The sequence below is a fragment of the Patiria miniata genome, unplaced genomic scaffold, assembly GCF_015706575.1.
Source record: "Patiria miniata isolate m_02_andy unplaced genomic scaffold, ASM1570657v1 HiC_scaffold_23, whole genome shotgun sequence".
Taxonomy (NCBI): domain Eukaryota; kingdom Metazoa; phylum Echinodermata; class Asteroidea; order Valvatida; family Asterinidae; genus Patiria; species Patiria miniata.
In genome coordinates, this window is record NW_024037062.1 from 8,707,986 (window position 1) to 8,725,660 (window position 17,675).

General features: G+C 40.6%; 1 protein-coding gene across 8 annotated transcripts in view; it reads right to left on the bottom strand.

The window, feature by feature from the left end:
• LOC119731107 (zonadhesin-like) overlaps positions 1-15,591 on the bottom strand; it is a 36,360-nt gene extending 20,769 nt beyond the window's left edge. For 3 of the 8 annotated variants that reach the window (XM_038204126.1, XM_038204125.1, XM_038204120.1), the window contains exons 1-10: positions 14,104-14,315; positions 13,759-13,859; positions 12,357-12,384; positions 10,296-10,478; positions 8,622-8,822; positions 5,056-5,235; positions 4,249-4,449; positions 3,044-3,274; positions 2,162-2,347; positions 11-178 (exon numbers count right to left, since the gene is read on the bottom strand). In XM_038204126.1, coding sequence (XP_038060054.1) covers positions 11-178; positions 2,162-2,347; positions 3,044-3,274; positions 4,249-4,449; positions 5,056-5,235; positions 8,622-8,822; positions 10,296-10,478; positions 12,357-12,384; positions 13,759-13,859; positions 14,104-14,164 — 1,540 coding nt within the window. In that variant the 5' untranslated portion in view covers positions 14,165-14,315. Of the gene's footprint in view, positions 1-10; positions 179-2,161; positions 2,348-3,043; positions 3,275-4,248; positions 4,450-5,055; positions 5,236-8,621; positions 8,823-10,295; positions 10,479-12,356; positions 12,385-12,922; positions 12,973-13,758; positions 13,860-14,103; positions 14,317-14,746; positions 14,848-15,490 lie in introns of those variants that run through there. The other 5 variants (XM_038204121.1, XM_038204127.1, XM_038204124.1 and 2 more) reach the window with 5 other exon arrangements.
• Between the last annotated feature and the right edge of the window lie 2,084 nt (positions 15,592-17,675).

Genomic DNA, 17,675 nt, shown 5'->3' on the forward strand with positions numbered 1-17,675 from the left:
TAAAGTCTACCTCTGATCTCGCCACAAACCAACGGCTCGTTTCTCTCGTTGAAAAACAACGGGTCGCACTGATTGCAGAGTTCAACGTGACAGGCTGCTTCGGGGTAATCACGGCAGACTGCCCCGGCGTCACATGGGGACACGATACAGGTGGTCATTGATCCAGAGCACAATGCCTCTATGATGAGAAAAACATAACCAACAATTCAAAAACCTTGCTTGATTCCTGCTTGATTCCATGCGGTTCCCCAGAATGTCATTCTGGGGTTTTCCTCCCACCTCTAAAACTGTAATTTCTTCTCATTGTCTTCTCTCTGCAGGTTTCTTAATAATAATAATAAGGCAAAAAAAAGAATAGTTCTGCTCCGATTACCCGACCGACCCTATTTTTAGGCTGCGACCCTAAAAATTTTATCGGCAATTCCAAAAAAAAAAAAAAAAAAAAAAGATTGAATAAATAAAAATAAAATTTTGTTGTCTTTTCTGTCTTCACAAAATACCTCTCAACAACCCTTTTGCATCAAAAAATGCTTGTATTTATTTGTTTTCTTACTTACATTCGCTTTTTTTCAAAAGAAACCTCCGTTATTTTTACAAATTTGCTTCGCGATATAAACGATGTCCGTATGGTGACTATATCACGTGGCGACGACTGGTTCCCGCCGCGCCGCGCAGGGACCAATTTAGAAGACATGATGAAAGTGCGGTAACCAGTCCATAGCTATGCGATCGCAACCGATAGCGCGCTAGCAGTGCAGGCCACTGTCAACTGGTCGGATTCGACATCGTGAAAAATGCCAAGAACAGTTTTGCAAGTTAATTTACAGAATTGATCTAGCTTGTCTGTGTATGTATTTTCTGTGTTCAAGAGTTCATTTTGAGATCGCACAACTCGTATTTGGAGTGATACATGCCGCGTGTTTCCCGACATTTTTTACCGTGAAAACAGGTCTGTTGGCCCATGGCGGGCCGCTCGCCACACATGCTTGCATCACACACCTCGGAGTTTTGGCCAGCTCCCCGCGTCTTGACTAGCGTTGTGCATATGGTGCAAACGACCTGAATTTTCCATTATTTTTTGAAATTATCGAACATAAATATATTGACAATAATTAAAGGTAGGTTTTATTCACTTTTTGTTGCCATTTCGTGTATAGCTTTCGTAGTGCAATGGAAATAGTTCAGGCTAAAACTTCGCATATAATTGAATACCCCATTCAATCTGCATAAAAAAAATTGGCAAAAAAAAAAAAAATTCCGACCAACCGACCGACCCTATTTTTGAAAGGCATGTAATCAGAAGCAGAAATATATTTTTTTGGCCTAATGATAATAATAACAGGTTCTTATATAGCACTTTTAACTAAGATCAAAGCGCTTTACATTATTATTACCCCTAATCATTGGGCCAATTAAACATTCCATATACCATCTCAGCTCCCTGGGGAGTATACAGCTCGATGCAGCCTGTTAGGCGCAAGGAAGCTAATTCAATCACAATAACCATCTCTGCCCTCACAGGTACCCATTTACTCCTGGGTGGGGATAAGCAATGAGTGACAAAGTGCCTTGCCCAAGGGCACACGCACCATGACCCCGGGCTGGACTCGAACCCACAACCTGCAGCTTTACCCACAGACCACGAATCCAATGCCCTTAACCATGAGGCCAACATACGCTCAGGCTTGCGAGCTACAGTGCCTAGGGTGCTTTTGAGGAATCATTGGTTTCATTTCCCAGAAATTAAAATAATAATAATTATTTTAACTGTGGCTTGTAATCCAATGGGTTTTTTTCCGCTGCTCAACATATGTCTCTAGACAAGATGAAAAAAGTTGCCACTTACGTCAGATTGGAGTGTTGGGCTTATTTTAACACACAAAAATGTGGAAACAGAAAGCACACACAACATTAGTATCGCGTAGTAAACGTTTACACATAGACAGAGAACCGTTTAGAATTATGTAAATTTATGCAAGCTCATAGCGTATAATTAAACCATGCACCGTCATTGGTCAGAATACAGATTTATCTGGCAGCGATTTGGAAAAACTGAGACTGTGCGTTCTGAGCGCAGAATGGTTCACCCTACTTGCGGTATGAAAAAATCCCGGTGAAACCGGTACATGATTTTTACCAGTTTTATACAATGTATACATACCCATGACTACAGCCTCATTTTGACATGCCACCTTCGCGCCGTCGCCGTCGTAGAAGACGGTGTGGCACGTCCCGCAGTGGCTGATTTTACACGTAGCGTCGGGGTGTCCGTCGCAGGTCGCTGTTAGGCAGAGATCCGAGGGGCAGTCTTGCATCACGACACTGCCCGGTTCGCAGGCAGAGATGGCTGTAAACAGACAAGAGAGACCGTTTTCCAATTTGGCAAAATTTGGTTTTGGTCAAATTAGACATCATATAACTGACATACAGATCTTTAGCATTTGATTGGTGGAACTCACATCACGTGACATTCGTTATTACTCCCATTCATGCCGGGCCACAAAAAGTCCCATTCGCCCATTGGGAATGGGAAATACTATTCAACGGTTTGGATCATTCTTGTTCCGTGACGTGGTATTTGCGTGCAAATGCATGCTGGTGTGCGCGTTCAGCGTTGCGGGTAGCGCGTATTGTTCTAAAGAGCCAAGCACTACAGAGTTGGGTTCAAACATTTTCGTGAAGGGGTGGTTTGGAAGAGGGCAATACATTTTCCACCAATTTTATTCTAAAATAAAAGTTCAAATATATCAAATGACAAGGATCTATATGTCAGTTATATAAAACAAATATTGAGTGGCTTTAAATTGTGAAATGGGAGGAATCTTATCGCTCGGTAAAATCTGGACTTTTCCAGTTCACTCGGCTTCGCCTCGTGAAATGGAGAAGTCCAGATTTTACCTTGCAATAATATTCCTCCCATTCCACGCTGAGCCACTCAATACTTGTATACTATAACATACTAATCCTGCAAATCCATGTATTTTTGAAAATTCCCTTTAACCCAGGTTTAATCCCAGCAACAACCAACGTTTTCTCAACTCACGTTCGTCGCAAACAATGCCGTTTTGGCTATCGTCCCTCGGACAGCACTCCCCGGTCCGAATGACCCATCGGCAGAGAGGGGGGATGTAGCGATTGACGCCGGGACAGAGCTCCCTGACGCAGGACACATTGTTGTTGTCGTTACACGTGCAGAGATTGCAGCTGCTGGGACCACCCTCGCTCCATGTCTCCCCTACATCATAATGGGTCCTTCCATCAGAGTCCAGGCAACCTATCAGAGGGGAGAGAAGAACTCAGTTACAGTTCATGATTGGTTAAAACAGAATGGGTTATTCTATGGGGGTTTTTCTCGAGGGGGGAATGAACCTTTTTAGTATCTTGAAAACAGCCAAAAATATGACTCTAAGGCCCCCCAAAAAAAGTCTCCGGTTTCTGGTATTGAGCTTGCCCAAAAAGTGGTGCGGCGACGCGGCTTTTTTTTTTTTTTCCTGATTTTTTTGCTTCAAATGTCGGCTGATGACTGCAAATGATGCCCGACTAAACTTAGTGCAAATATATGGGAGACCAGAGAGGCCACATAAAGCTTATTCTCGACCATAACCCAATCTAAAAACACGTTAAAATTGTGCAGCAGCAGGAATCCAGACAAACCAGTGAGTTTTGCGGTTTTGAGACATCATCTTTCATTGAAAAAAAAACTTTTTCATTTTGCCGACGCGCATACCAGAAACCGGAGACTTTTTTTTTTGGCCTAAACATTGAGATGGGAACCAATCACACTGAAAATTTAACTCAGGCATCCGTTTAAATTGTCTGTGAGATGAATTTTATCTTAGGAACACATTTTGTTGTTTGTGCAACTTTTTACCTCTCTTAAAACTAAGGCACGCTGTCTTTCTGCACACTCAAAATAGAATTGCCCCATCCAGAACGTGCACATGGTGTGCATGTCCCATTCACGGGGTACTCGAAAGCACACAAAGTAATGTTTTACTATACTCCCAAGGACAATGCTTTGTCTTAATTTCCCTTTGTCCCTGTAATATAACACTCTCCCTTGGACTAAGCACACAAACCTACTACAGAGGACCGTTTCCAACAAAAGACCCAACTCCCGAGGACTGAAAGGATCTGTTGTTCTCCCTTTGTGTGTCGGTCCTCAGGGGTTATGTAGAACACGTACACCCTCTCTTATTCCCACAGGGAGCCAACCTCTGAGAGCAAAATGTCCGAATCGGTACCCACCTATGCAGTCGAAGTCTGGGCAGCAGACGTCCTCCATCCCGGGCTTGACCAAGCAGTATTCCCAGCGCATCGGCGGACCGGCACACGAGGGCGACATGCAGACCGCTTCCCCATCCATGCACTCGCATTGCGTGCATTTGTCCATTTTCCATCGTTCGTCGGGTTCGTGTTTATTGCCGTTGTAGTCAGTGCATTGGGACTCTGCGAGATGGCAAAGATGTGACATTAGGGTTCTGGTCAGGTTCGTCACAAGCCACTGGCAAGACAGCCACAAGTCATTCACAAGTCAATCACACGTCAGTCACAAGTCAGTCACAAGTCAATTGCAAGTCAGTCATAAGTCAATCACAAATCAGTAACAAGTCAATCACGAGTCAATCACAAGTCAATCACAAGTCAATCACAAGTCAATCACAAGTCAGTCACAAGTCAATCACAAGTGAATCACACGTCAGTCATAAGTCAGTCACAAGTCATTCACGAGTCAATCACAAATCAGTCACAAGTCAATCACGAGTCAATCACAAGTTAGTCGCAAGTCAATCACGAGTCAATCACGAGTCAGTCACAAGTCAATCACAAGTCATCACAAGACCAACACAAGACCAACACAAGACCATCACAAGACCATCACAAGACCAACACAAGACCATCACAAGACCATCACAAGACCATCACAAGACCATCACAAGATCATCACAAGATCATCACAAAACCAACACAAGACCATCTAAGACCTTCACAATACTACACAAGACCGTCACAACATTTTTTTTCAAACACAACCCTTTTTTCCGGTGTACATACGCAACGTCTCTGGATCTGGCAATGCACACTCGACTTCCTTATCTTCAACATAAAACTTGGCGACGCATCCTCCGCACATAGAGGGCTTGCAAACGGCGTCGGGGTGGGCAGGGCATCTAGTAGTCTCCAGGTCACATGGGTTGGTAGTACACTTCCAGGCGTAGTCGTCATTTGGGCATTCTGTACACATCAAGAAACACAAACAAGATCAACAAGTCGTGTTTTACTATACGCCTGAGGACAACCTATTGTGTTTCCCTTTGTCCCTGTACTTTAACACTTTCCCATAGACTAAACACATAAACGTACGATCGAGGACAGTTTCGAACAAAAGCACCGTCGTTCGAGGACTGAAAGGATCTTTTGTTCTCCCTTTGTGTGTCTGTCCTCGAGCGTGATACAAGACAGAAACATGAATATTCAAAAGAAAAAAACAGATTACGACACTGCATTCGTGACCTTTAAAGGGAATATACAACATTTGCTTTTGCTGTAATTTTCAGAAATGGATGGATTTCTGGGGTTAGTGTTTCATCACTGACTTGTTTGACGTGTTGGGTTCGTAGATGCTGGAAAAACCTTGAAAAAACAATCATGTTCATGTTGTCTGGTTCTGACCCAATTAAGGTGAAACGGAGCAATCTATAAATGTCAGGGAATTGTATAATGTCGGGGAATCAGTCACAGTTGTGTAACCGATTGCAAAGAAGATGCGAACTTACTAAATATGATAAACTGGTAGCACTATTTGAAGAAAAAAAAGTTTTTTTCAAACGCTGGTCAGCCAACAAGCGTTGGAAACTGATACGAAAATACCACTTTTCTTGATAATGTCAGCACACCAGGTGCCATGTTTTTACAGGATGCTTTAGACTGTCATTCACTAAACAGTCCAGTAAGGTATCATAATAATTTGGTAGTTATGTTTTTTGGTGTTTGCAAATGTTGTATATTCCCTTTAATTAGGCCTTTTCAATTTAAAGTTGCATTCCCCATACTCTCCAACAAGTTATTTTTTTTTTGTTCTATCAATAAATTTTCACCTTGTATAAGATATTTCATTCCAACAAAAAAAATCTTCCCTTTTTTTTTTTTGTGGCCGTCTGCAACCCTCTGGGGAAAAAAAATGTTTTTGTTTTGAGCACGAACAGATACGTTTTGAGAGGCGACTAGCCCCCAGTCCATACATTATCAATACTGATTGTGGGGCGGGAACCAGCCTATCCAACGAGAACAGAATCATTATCAGGCAGCCAATAATTTGGAATTGCAAAGTACTATAAATTCAATAACTAAACATGGGTCGATTTTTTTTTTTGGTCAATGTCGCATTAAAAAGTGAATAACTTTTGTGTTGCTAGAAAAAAAAATAATTTTATTTTGAGCTTTACGGTTTTTTTTTTCTGGATATGTCCCGACGATCCTAAATGCCTTCACATGCAACATTGTGATACGAATGCCAAAAACAGGACCATTACCCCCTATAATCTATTCGGGTCGATCGTTCTATAAATTTAGGGTCCAAAGTCCAAAATAAGGTTACATATGACTCAAAGGTGCATTTTCTAGAATTGCATTAAAAAAAATTTACACTACATGGACCATAGGAATGACACATTTTTATACCATCAATTACACAGACTCAAGCTGGCAAATCCATCCCAACTTGACCTTTGACACTGCGACCCAGTTTCCAGGGATAACGTGTTTACCAAAAACAAGTGGAGCTGGTTTAAGTCATAAATTTGCATACAAAGGAGTCCGCATGGGGCTGGGGCGTTAAAACTTTTTGGACAGCTGATAGAGTGATAATATTTGATATTTTGAAGATTTTATTTGTGCTCTTTACCCTTATGCTGTGTGCATTATTGCAGTGTCGTTTGACTTTTCCCAAATTTATTCTATAAATTTGGGTCCATTCTATTTTCTCCTGTCCTTGTTACATCCGACACCCGAGGTTTTTTCAATTCTGATGCAATGTAATTTTTTAATGCAATCTTTGAAAAAGCACCTTTGTGTCCCATTTAAACCTATTTTCAATTTTCGTTTTGTCATTTTCAAGGGTATTTTTTGGTACTTTTTTTAGGTTTTTATGCTATAAATTTGGGGTCCACTTTTTTGCCCCTGCCCCTGGTACATGTAACATCTGCGATTTTTTAATTCTGATGCAATGTAATTTTTTCAATGCAATCCTTGAAAATCCACCTTTGTGTCCCATTTAACCTATTTTCAATTTTCGTTTTGCCATTTTCAAGGGTATTTCGGTACCTTTTTCAGGTTTTTATGCTATAAATTTGGGGACCACTTTTTTGCCCCTGTCCCTGGTACATGTATGTAACATCTGTGACTTTTTAATTCTGATGCAAAGTAATTTTTTAATGCAATCCTTGAAAATCCACCTTTGTGTCCCATTTAAACCAATTTTCAATTTTCGTTTTGCCATTTTCAAGGGTATTTTGGTACCTTTTTTAGGTTTTTATGCTATAAATTTGGGGTCCACTTTTTTGCCCCTGTCCCTGGTACATGTAACATCTGTAATTTTTTAGTTCTGATGTAATGTAATTTTTTAAATGCAATCCTTGAAAATGCAGGTTTATGTCCCATTTAACCTATTTTCAATTTTCATTTTGCCATTTTCAAGGGTACTTTGATGCCTTTTTTAGGTTTTAACAATGCAAATTTCTATATTCCTTGAGCAAAAGTGTGATGTCATTTCAGGCTGAAACCTCAATGTTACAGCTATTTCAGCACAAAAAAGTTGCCAGAATTTTGGATATTTTTTCGCTGTTGTAAATTTGTTTTTCTTTGGTGATTCGTTGTTGTGTCAGTATGTGGCCGTATTAAGCCAATGAGAGCATTTTTACCCTCTACTTCGCCTCAGGTAATTACCAGCATTCCAGACTCCAACCAGTCTTAAACCGAGTGTTTAACACCTCCCAAGCACACATTTATTCCCTTATTCATAAATACCTCAGACAGTTTAGCTATTCCTATTAGTCGAGAGCCCGTCACGTGGCCGGTCTTAAACGGATGATAAAGACATGGCTAGCTGGTCTTAAACACTTTTTCAGTGTCACATAAAATGTGGACTCCTAAAAAACCAGTGCCTGTTACCGTTTTATTGGTTGAACGTTCACAATCCTCACGTAGGCATGCGCAACACTACCAGCGAGTCAGAATTTTATAGTTCTTAATTCAAAACGCAACGCCCCACGCGCAGAGCATGCTACGCGCGCGTCAATCTCCATAAAAGGGTTGTTTACATCTTACTCGCCAGCTGAACACTCCATTATTTTGCTAGAGGGATGTTTCAAAAAGCATGAAGTGAACTTGTTGAACAAATTGGGATATTTTTAACAAATTATTTGATATTTTTTTACCGAAAGGTATTTATGAATGGGAATAAATATGTGCTCGGTCGGTATTTATCACTCTATTTAAGACCGCTTAGAGTCTGGGTGCTGATAATTACCCTCGCCTCCGCTCAGCACCCAGACTCTAAGTGGTCTTAAACAGAGTGATAAAAACCTCCGGAGCACACATTTATTCCCTCATTATATACATACCGCAAACTCCCCTTGTCCCGATGCTGTGTTTGGACGATGGAATCTGGTTACCACAGCGGTCCGTGCACCAACAAACGGACCCCCTACACTGCGTGTGATGGTAGAATCCGTTGGCGTGGCAACGGGGCTTAAATTTACCGAACCTCATCCCGGTGCCGGTGGCGCTTGCCAATTCCTTTGTACAGGGAGGGTCATCCGGCTCTGAATTGATGGGGGGAAAAAATGTGAAGACTCGATACAATATTTCTGGAGGTCGTGGGTTCGAGTCCCACCCCAGTCAATCTCTTTTCAAAACCTAATGGATGCAACCCTGAAAATAAATTCCCATAGACACTAGTGCTAAATGCCCATACTTCAAAATTCTTTTAAAATTACTCAGAACTCTCACAGGTATTCAAGCTGCACAGAAAAATGATGATCAACATGTCATCTTTCGTTTTCTTTTCATTTTTTGGTGGGTTGACCATTGACTTTTCGAGATATTCTCACCCAAAGAAGACGACCCCTATTTTCCCCAAAGCGGAAAAGTAGCCATCTTGAAAAACGATCCCTCCACAACATGGCAAAATAGCGCCATTTTCGAGCCCAATAGCATCCAAAATGCTCAGAATTGGAAGCCCTAAGTCCGGGCCAGAGGTTCATTACCATATCTCTTCAATTCCCCAATTTTACGGCGCTCAGAACTCTCTAATAAATATTTTGAGGGTATAACTTTTATTCATGAGCTTGGCGGATGGATTTAGGACTATTTACCGGTGTGCACCCTAATGGGCTCCATGTACAAGCACCCCCTCAATGGCAGGGCTGTCCCAAAAATACCGAATAATCGATCAAGTAACCAAATATTCGAATAGCTTAGTTGGATCAAAATATAGTTCCCCGGACTACCCTGCTAAATCCAACAGAGTCTGACAGTTACTCAATGAGTTTCCTGCTCAATCCAACACAGTCTAACACAATCCAACTTGCCAAGTTGTTGGGTACCTGACAATATACAATGACTGGCGTGCTCATTCCAACAGAATCCAATTGTGGCTTATTTTTCTGTTTGCTGCTGGATCCAACAGAGTCCAACTTGGCGTTATTTACCAGCGCCCAACAGAATCCGACTCTGAATGTTTTCAGTTGCCTGCTGAATCCAACAGATTTCAACAGGAATATATACAAGGGGTTTACAGCTCAATCCAACAGGACCAGGCAGGTATGTAAAATAGTTGGATCCTGTTGGATTGAGCAGGGTTAGAGTTAACCAAATATTCAAACAGAATAGACGTTTTTGGGCTCTCCTAGTCTTGATCCAAGTCTCGATTTGTTTTCTATTCCTTCAATACAGCCGGACCCCGGCATGCACAGTCAAGCTAATGCAGCAGTAGTACATGTATGAACAAGATAATCAAAAGTTTGGGAACTTCGGCATCGCTACCCGGGAAATTCAATGCCAACAACCCAGATCATCATTAGCTTGAATACAGCACGCGTGAGGAATGCGCGGGATTTCCCGGGTAACGTTGCCGAAGTTCTCAAGACTAGCTTGGAGTCTTTTTTTGTTGACAGCAACTGCTATCGCTGCATTGGCTTGCCCACGCTTTCCAGGACCGGCTGTTAATGGGATTAAAAAAAATAATTCCAGACTGGAACTAAGACTACGGCTCTTCCAGCTTATTCGTCACTTACCACAGACGATATCCGGTCCGCCTTTGGTTTCCATGAACGGGTCACCGCAGCGAGACACGCACCAACACAAGGTGCGGTCAGCGTTGCACTGCTTGGGGACGTGGAAGCCAGACTCATCGCAGTCAGGCAGGACATCCCAAGGTTCGGCCGCATTGACTTCTAACTGACATGGTGGCACAGGACCTGAGAACCAACAAAATTCCACAGTTAATTTTCTGTTCAATAGAGCGTGGAAGTAAAAGGTCATGCGATGAGCTTCTGGAACTATGGTTCGGCCCACCTATGGGCATTTTACCCCGGCTTGCCCTTTCTCTTGCTATAATTTTTGAAAGGATGATTTCTCAACCATAATCACCTCAAAAAACCTTCATGTGTTTGTTCCTAGTTCTCCTTGTTCATTCACCTTTGTTTTCACACCGTGTTCTTGCGTGAGAAAGAAAATGTATACTGACGTAAACAGCCAATGGATTCTAGATTTAGTCGGGCTGGCTTGAATGCAGTCCTTATCAGGGGTCATTTTAGATTATTTTGTAAATGCTAATGAGTCCTTCAAGTTTATTCCAAAACAACTGAATAATTCTTAAAGACATCTTAGTCTCCTATTTAACTTTCAGTGTTCGCCCGATAACCGCCATAAAATTATTTCATAAATTATCATCTTTGTACGAGTGCTCTGAGTTCCACCAGTCCACACGTATGTTAGATTTTCAGAAGTGAGAGGTCATTTTGGGGCACGATATTTCTCTTGCATGTCATGGGATTTTTCAGTTTCCATAAATTGAGAAACTAGTAACAATTTTACAAAGGCCTCTTCCGAGGGTGATTTTTTTGAGAAATCAATGCACCAATGTAATTGCAATTTTTTTAATTTTCGCATGTTAATTTTCTGTTCATGGCTCCTGGAAGTGCCCAACATTTTGAGTTGATTTTGCACCTCTTACAATGTCTTATGTGTCTTAAAAGCCAAAACTGACAATCCACCTAAATATAAAGATGAGAGTTGCTTTTTAAAAATTGGATCTGAAAATTGGATGAAAGGTCTGAAAGATGCATTCCTCTCTATACTGATAATGTCTTTATCTCAGATTCAAAAAGTCTGATTTCAGACAAAAGTCTCAAAAATCATTATGGCAATTACACTAACTTTGTAAAGTAATCATTCCATGAACTAAACATGGGAAGATTGTTTTGGTTTGGAGTCTGATTCTAAAGTGTAAATAGTTTCCATTTGGTTTTAATCCCTTTTTTAATAATTGTCTTCTTTAATGGTTAGCAATTGGCCTTACATAATTCATTGTGATGTCGGCAACCATTTTCTCTTTTTGATTATTGTTGATGTACCCTAAAGTGGCGCGGTCCCCAACGTGGCGCACTTTGATTTTCCCCCTGTTGCGCCTACCTAGAGCAAAAGTTTTAACTGAAATTTCACAGAAAGGGAAATTTCATCAAGTTCTAAACACTCCTGTTCATAAATCGCAAGTATATTTACCCGTAACAAAGTTAGAAGAAAAGTTTATTTTGGCCTGATTTTCCCATTTTATTTTCAAGTGCAAAGTGAACCCTTTGAAAATGCCCCGAAAAATAAGAAAATAATTTTCTGACAAACACATCTGGCTGGGCATGTAAGTAGAGATAATAATAATTTATCAGAATTTATCAAGTTTATATACAGAAATTCTTAAATGTTAATTTGGAATTTGCCGAGATTCATTCAAGTGCACCACGTTAGGGAACACCCCACCAATTTGTGCCCAATTTCTGGACGCCACCGCTTTTGAATTTCGGATTAAATTTTATGAAACCAAAATTGTTCACAGAGGTTAAATAGCAAGCATTAATAAGGTAAAAGTACCAGTTTTACTGCATGAATTTGAGGTTTGTCAACAAAGAGGTTTGGCAACACTACACGAGGAAAGTCGGGTAAGCTTCGAAGTGCGCCACGTTAGGGAACAAGACTACATAGCATTTACTGTATCATGGAGCTATGACTGTATTAAATAACCGCATAATTTATTTCAAGTTTTTCAGATTTTGATCTTGCAACCAATATTTAGGGCCTACCTGCCCATTCCTCCTCAGGCTCAGGTATCTGTTCAAATGAAGGCAAAGAAAACCAAAGAAAATGTTGGTACATGATAAGGAACACAGTCATTGGGGTTTTAAATTTAATTCTGAATATTGAATGGTTTGGGGGAAAAAAATTTTCAACATCCTGATGCCACTTCTTTTAAAATCTCAATGAAGGTCAGTCATTGCAAAAATGTTGGAAAGACATGAATGTGGGACTGAGAAACGTTTCCAATTTTGTTAGACCAGCCATGGAGCTATAAAAAGAACAATACAGAAAGAATGTTGCAACCTGACACCACCTTTTTCTTCATCATTTCTATGAGTATGAAGACATGAATCTGAGAAATATTTCAAATTTTGTTAGGAAATACTTAAAAAATGTTCTTGACTGGCATTTTTCATGTCACAACCGCCGCGCTGAAGTGAAGTGGCGTCTCGATTTATTATTTCCAATTTGAATGTCAATGTCATTCAGCTGTTTCCTTTCCACTACACGCACAGCCTTAATACAAAACATAAAATTAGAAAAACAGAGGAAAATAATGACTTTACTTAACCTAAAATTCAGGCCGTCAAATTTCAAGTTATCCGCGCCGCTGGCGTTGGATCAGATGTTTTGGTTTTTAGAAATAGGACGCCACCACTTGGCGATAAATGCGCAGTGAAGCAAGACTGTTTCAGAATTTTTCAGTTTCTTGTAGCCTTGGTCAAGGCGCTAAATGTTATTCATCCCGGCCGTGGCGCGTAAACGATGACTGCATGCATAAATATTTATACAACTTGCCACATATACATGTATTCTGGGGGAAATTCAAATCATGAATTACTGTAGGTAAAAAAAAAAGGCTCCGGTTTCTGGTATGGAGCTTGCCAAAAAAGTGGTGCGGCGACGCGGCCTTTTTTTTTTACCTGATTTTGTTTTGCTTCAAATGTCGGCTGATGACTGCAAATGGTGCCCGACTAAACTTAGTGTAAATATATGGGAGTCCAGAGAGGCCACATAAAGCTTATTCTCGATCATAACCCCATCTAAACACGTTAAAACTGTGCAGCAGCATGATTCCAGTCAAACCAGTGAGTTTGGTGGTTTTGAAACATCATCTTTTATTGGCCTTACCGCGCTACGGCCGGATAAAAAACAACTAGCGCCTTGACCTAGGCTAAGTATCTTGAGACTTTCGCCCGGGTGTAAACTGTTAAGGCCCAGTTAAGTCTGTTTTTCCCCTCAGGTTTCTGGTCTGTTTTTGGCGAGACTTTGTAAGGGTCTGTAATCTCAAGATATAAGAACAGTTATATTTAGAATTTCGTTTGAAAGTCGGGGTTCAACATTTTTAGAGCGCTTAACTAAAGAAGAAAATCAAAGTAATTAAACATTCAACACATTTTTACGTACCTCAAATTGTCCGTTGGATGAGGACGCCACACCCAAAACCACCAGCAAGAACAGAGTCTTCATAGTCTCGGATCTGACTTGTCGACTCTCCAAAAGAAAAACTGTCCGAATAAAAAAATGTATAACAAAACTGACATTTACACTGTAGAGACCCTCTTATCAATGGGCCTATAGCCTTGACAGTGTTTTTGAACTTTTAAAGTCAAAAGTCCAAACACAGATTTTGTTTGTTAACAAGATTAAGCCATGACTCTGTACTCTTCCTGTCTCGAATCTTAAAAGTAAATATCAAAGTTTACAAAATGATAATTGAACTTTTTTTCTTGCAAAAAGTAATATACTTACCTGTGTTTTGGAAATTTCGGAAAACTGAATTGTGGTTAAAAAGTAGAAGCAATTCAGTCATTGACTTCAGTTTGATTTAGCGAGGAACACTCCCAAGGATTTTCGCCAAAACTGATTTCTACATTATCATTTTCCTCCTTTATTTTATTGAATAATTACATCGAAACCTGCGAGTTAATAGACCGATCCATTTAGACCCCGCCCACTACGCGCGTGGGCAACATCACGTGTAAGTTCCCCAATGCATGTATGCAGCACTTGCATGATAGCAGCGCGAGTCATACGCGCGTGCACGCATTTGTCGATCATTAATCGCAGCCGTGATTGGTCAATACCATTGGGCGGGGCTTAATTGACCTATCTATTATTCCAAGAGGTATTCCTTTGCCAACAGTGCACCTCTTACGTCAAAACAACTTCTAATGATAAAAACAACACGTGTTCAATTCCTGCGGGACGTAAACAATGCCCTGTTCCTAATTCGTCCCTCCCCAGTGTTTACTCTGACTAAAGGGTCAAGGAGAGTGGTTAAAACTTATTGACTAATTCCAACCTTTTGGCTTCAGTCCAAACATCGTATCATCATTGGTTTCCACGAATATCAATTTATCCACGAAACAGCTGTTGGGAATATTACACTTACCTTGTCAAACACAATAGTGGCAGAGTGCCCAGAAATCAACCAAACCAGAAAGTGGGAACTTTTCTGCAATAGTCGTGTACCTTCTGTCGAACTTGCATTCGCTGCAATAAAAAAGAAAACAAAAACTTGCGTTCCAGTGTCGTCAGGTGTATAAAATTGGGACGAATCCAAGGTTAGGTGGCCGCCTGATCCCCCCCCCCCCTCCCCACGCAGGCTCGATTTTGTCAATGCTCGATTGTTCAAATTGAAAACAAAAACCAAAAAACAAAAAAAACTTTAAACTCGCCAACTCAATAGTTGCTGATGATTGGTTGCTAATTCAGGACGTGCGTTGGATTCAATGTTCACACCCTTGACAAATATTGGACTCAACCCCCCCCCCCCTCCCCCGAAAGTTCGCCACTGTGTATAATGATAAAAAAAACAAAGAAACTAAGTTAAACGTGGCTTGAATGTTTAGAACAAAATAATTGGCAAACATACAATCGGTACATTTTGTTGTTATATTAAAATATCTCGAATCATGATTGACTCGGAGTATTAATATCGCAACGTTGATATTAATCTAGATTTTTGAATTCACAATTCGTGTTTTTGTAAGTTTTGCAATGCCCAATCCAGACCAAGCAATACTCATAAAACTTTTGATAAATGTCCTCTATTGTGAAATTTTATTACCATAGGTTTTCGTTTCAAAAAGGGGTTCCCCACAAATTTATGATTTCCAATCGACGGTGCACTTACCTGCCCCGAAACGTCTCACGTCTGAATCTCCTTTCAAATAAACTGTCTAAAATGTTGCTTGATATACGTCAGTGCATTTGGAGACTGATCGTAAATAGTTGTTTGTTTGTTTTTCAGACAGGATTATCATATTTTATCTTTTAGAATTTGCACCGCTTTGTGCGATTCCGATAACTTGTGGACCAACTCACTTGGTGGCGGGGGTGGTCATAATTTGATTGACCGCAATCTGCTTGATACACATGCGTAGGTATCAAGAAAAGTGATGCCACTCACAATTTCAGGGCGCAAAGTCCCTACCTCAACGCGTAGGTTGGAGCAACCCTTAGACACATTTTCTTCACAAACATTACAATGAAAACAATACTACGCCAGTTTCCCTCCTGATGTCAATAGACATCAAAGGACTTCAAAAAATTAATGTAGCGAACTTTACTCCCTAACAAAGTAATAAATGGATGAAAAGCCAACCACTATTTGTTTTCTTCTAGGTTTGCACTGAATCGTGCGGTGCAGGAGTTAGATGAAAAATGGAATGCACTATTATGCCTCCTCCCCCCCCCCCCCCCACCACCATATTTGTTTTGTCGGCAAATTCGTGTTCTTGTCCGAGCAAAGATCGTCCGCTTTGAACAGCGCCACCTATACATGATAAAGTTCCTTCCAACTCCACTCCCCCCCCCCCCTCCTTTGTAAGCTCTGGAAGAAGCTTCTCCATGTCACTTGGTGGTCGGTCAGCCCGTCTGTACGTCTGCATGTTCCTTGAAAATTTACCCAAAAAATGCCCCCAAGTTTCCCATAAAATATAACTAAAAAAAAAGAGGTTTATGAAAAGATTGTAAACGGAGGCAAAATATGTGCAGTTATGTTATGGTCACGTGGTATTTATCACAAATCGCTAAATCTAGGTTAGAGTGGTGTTCCATAATGTGCAATCAGGGTCGCATTTTTGGGTGTCGCATTTTTAAGCTCCGGCGGGGATCCTTTTCACAGATTTCATGCAAGACTTTTATGTAAGACGGCCAGAGCTTATTGTGTACTCGCACGTTCGGCAAATTTCTTGCCCCCCCCCCCCCCTTCAAAATCGGTCGAGGGACGCCACGAATCTGTACGAAAGCCCATTAGCGCCACTGCAAGTATATATGTTACAGATTGTGTAATTCGTTATTACGGATTATTAATTCGTTATTACGGATTATTTAATTCGTTATTACGGATTATTAATTCGTTATTACGAATTAGGTCTGATGTTCTCACACGTGGAGAGCACGTGACCAGGGGCCTGTGTATATAGCGCCGCTAGGCGGCGCTATCTTTGCATACAACGTTTGCACTCCTGTGCCATACTTGCCGAGTAATGACTCAGAACGTATGAGTAATTCGTAATAACGAATTAATAATCCGTAATAACGAATTAAATAATCCGTAATAACGAATTAATAATCCGTAATAACGAATTAAATAATCCGTTATAACGAATTAGTAATCCGTAATAACGAATTAAATAATCCGTAATAACGAATTAATAATCCGTAATAACGAATTAATAATCCGTAATAACGAATTAAATAATCCGTTATAACGAATTAGTAATCCGTAATAACGAATTAAATAATCCGTAATAACGAATTAATAATCCGTTATAACGAATTAGTAATCCGTAATAACGAATTAAATAATCCGTTATAACGAATTAGTAATCCGTAATAACGAATTAAATAATCCGCAATAACGAATTAATAATCCGTAATAACGAATTAAATAATCCGCAACATATATACTTGCAGTGGCGCTAATGGGCTTTCGTAAATCTGTGTACCCTGCAAGAAATGAATTATGGACCGATCCAGTAAGCCCTGCCCACTGCGTACTGAGCAAATTAACACGTGCAAATGCCACACTGCATTTTCCTGCCGCGCGCATCATACGCGCGCGCACGCATGTCGGACTTTTCTGCACGCACGTCGGACATAAATGACGGCTGTGATTGGTCAGAACACCATAGGGCGGTGCTTACTGGTTCGGTTCATTGTCGGGCCGCGATATCTTGAAGTTGCCAAGTGATTAATCATTCCATGACAGGCATGACTTAACTTGTTCTGAAATTTTCCGTCGATGTCTCATTAAAAAGTGAATAACTTTTGTATTGCCAGAAAAAAAATTGAAAACAAAATCTTTCTTTTCG